At 46.0% G+C, this 2218-nt stretch overlaps 1 protein-coding gene across 1 annotated transcript in view; it reads right to left on the bottom strand.

The window, feature by feature from the left end:
• Positions 1-297: 297 nt before the first annotated feature.
• lmo4a (LIM domain only 4a) overlaps positions 298-2218 on the bottom strand; it is an 11973-nt gene continuing 10052 nt past the window's right edge. The window contains exon 5 of the mRNA XM_062554631.1: positions 298-1496. Within this exon, the coding sequence (XP_062410615.1) occupies positions 1488-1496 (9 nt within the window). The 3' untranslated portion in view covers positions 298-1487. The remainder of the gene's footprint in view (positions 1497-2218) is intronic.

The raw sequence follows: 2218 nt of genomic DNA, 5'->3' as shown, positions 1-2218 counted from the left end.
ACGTCAGAGGGGCCAGTGAGCGGCCCTGCTAGGCCGGCCTCCCCTCCCCTCCCCTCCCCTCCCCTCCCCTCCCCTCCCCTCCCCTCCAGCGCCTGCCCCGCGCTTTAATTGCTTTCCTTAATGGCCGGGGCTCAAGTGTTTGAATTCCATTCCTGAGGGTAATTGGCCATGCTTTTCAGAGCCAAAATCTGCCCTACCTCTTCAGAGCAGGGGCTATTTGTCACACGCTGCTGCTATACACACACACACACACACACACACACACACTGCACTTAACTTAATCAAAGCCAAGACTAATTGTCAGATATACTGATATTTTATTACAAATACCACAGGAGAGATGATTATAGTCATTTAATAATAAGTACTTTTTTCCTATATAGACATTTGATATAGAATGTACTCCTGCTTGTAGAACTGGGCACGCACAATGACAAGTGTTTTGCCATAGAACACAAGGAACAATATTACATAACTATGTACAGTTTCTCTCTCGTCTCAAACCCCCTGCTGCTTTTGATCAGTCTGAATCAGTGTGATCTTCAACTTACACTTAAACGTCAGAAACAAAAAAAAAAGCTTCTCTAATGCAAATGAACCTATTTGCACTTAAAGCAAAACTGCACAAGAGGTTGAATTATGCACTCTTCAAACGATTCAGTTTTTTTGGGGACGAGTACCCCCCATTAGAACTCTCGACATATAAAAAAGTTTAAACGGCAACATCTAGGTGAAAGGCCAAAACAATCTCGGAATTCAAAATGGCACATGTGCATATTTTGAAAACAACAATCTAGGCATGTAAAATGCTTTTCAACAATTAGGCAGAGCAGATGAACCACCTTTTCGGCAACAAACAGAAAACTCTTCCCCTTGCACGTCTTCTGAGTCATCCCATCTGTGCTGGGCGAAAACACCAGCGCCAGCATCAACACACGCTCAGAGCTCAGACCATCTCTTACGCTCAAAACTCCACACGCCACCACACTGCAGTCCGTGTGTGTGTTCCCACGGTTCTCCACCGGGTCAGCTCGCTGGCAAGGCAAAGTCCAGCCCAGACAGCGTAGAGGCCTGTCACATCGCCGCCGCGCGTTTCCCCACAGAGCCTCGGCATGAACCGGTCACTCTCAGTGTCTCAACGGTCAACCATAGGCCGACATCCGCTTCTAAGTCGTCGCAGTCTGTCTGATGTCAACATCAGTGTTTTCCTCATCATCTGCAGCCATCAAAGCGTCTGTCGGGCGAGTCCTTTCGAACGTGATGGAGCTGAAGATGGCTTCTGCCACACACACACAGGGCTGCCATGGAGTCAGGGAGAGGCTGTGGCATTGGGAGTGGCGTTGGATGACATTTCCAGAGCATGGAAGGAGAAGCGGAGGAGGGAGAGAGGGGGAGAGAGAGAGGAGGAGAGAGAAAGAGAGAAGGAGGGAGGGATGAAGAAGAAAGACTGAGGAAAAGGCACGTGGCACTTTTCTGCGTTGTTTGCCTCAGCACACCTGCATGGAAGAGAATGGTAGACAGTGAGTCCCAAAAAGAAAATGTTTTTAAAATTCAAATTAAGACACATCTTGAATATAAATTATCAATACTACTTGGATCATTTGCATTCTCTAAGGCCAATGGTGTACAAGATGGTTATTAAGAGAAACTTAATGAGAGTGTGATGTAATCTAAAGGTCAAAGACAACAAGCGCGGCACACAAATCCTAATCTAATTTCATTGTTGCCGTAGAGCTGTAACCTCGGTCAGACGTGAGAAAGTGCTAACACCAAAAAAAAGGCACGTCCACTTCTGAAGTGCCCTCTCTCTCTGCCCTCTCTGAAACTGCGTTTACATTCACTTTAGTATCCCGGTTATGATCGGGATTTTAAAGTATCCCGGTTTTGTATTTGCACATGTAAACATCATACCCCGATTTCGAAACCCCGGATAAGCCCTTATCCCGGTAACGAGTATCCCGGTTATGCTAGGTGTTGTACTCCCAGAGAAACCTGGATACTGTTCAATGTATACACCTTATTCCGGTTTCTCAGGCAAAACACATATTGCATTAGAAACCGGGGTACGGAGTGCTAATATAACTTTATTGTTGGTAACCGGACGGGGATATTAATAACCAGGTTTCTCTGTGTTCATGTAAACACCATATCCTGAATATGATCAAAATCGGGATAAACCTCATAACCGGGATACTAAAGTGCAGGTAAACGCAGTCTG

Source organism: Sardina pilchardus, chromosome 14 (genome assembly GCF_963854185.1).
Source record: "Sardina pilchardus chromosome 14, fSarPil1.1, whole genome shotgun sequence".
NCBI lineage: Eukaryota > Metazoa > Chordata > Actinopteri > Clupeiformes > Clupeidae > Sardina > Sardina pilchardus.
This window is presented reverse-complemented; position numbering and strand designations above follow the sequence as displayed.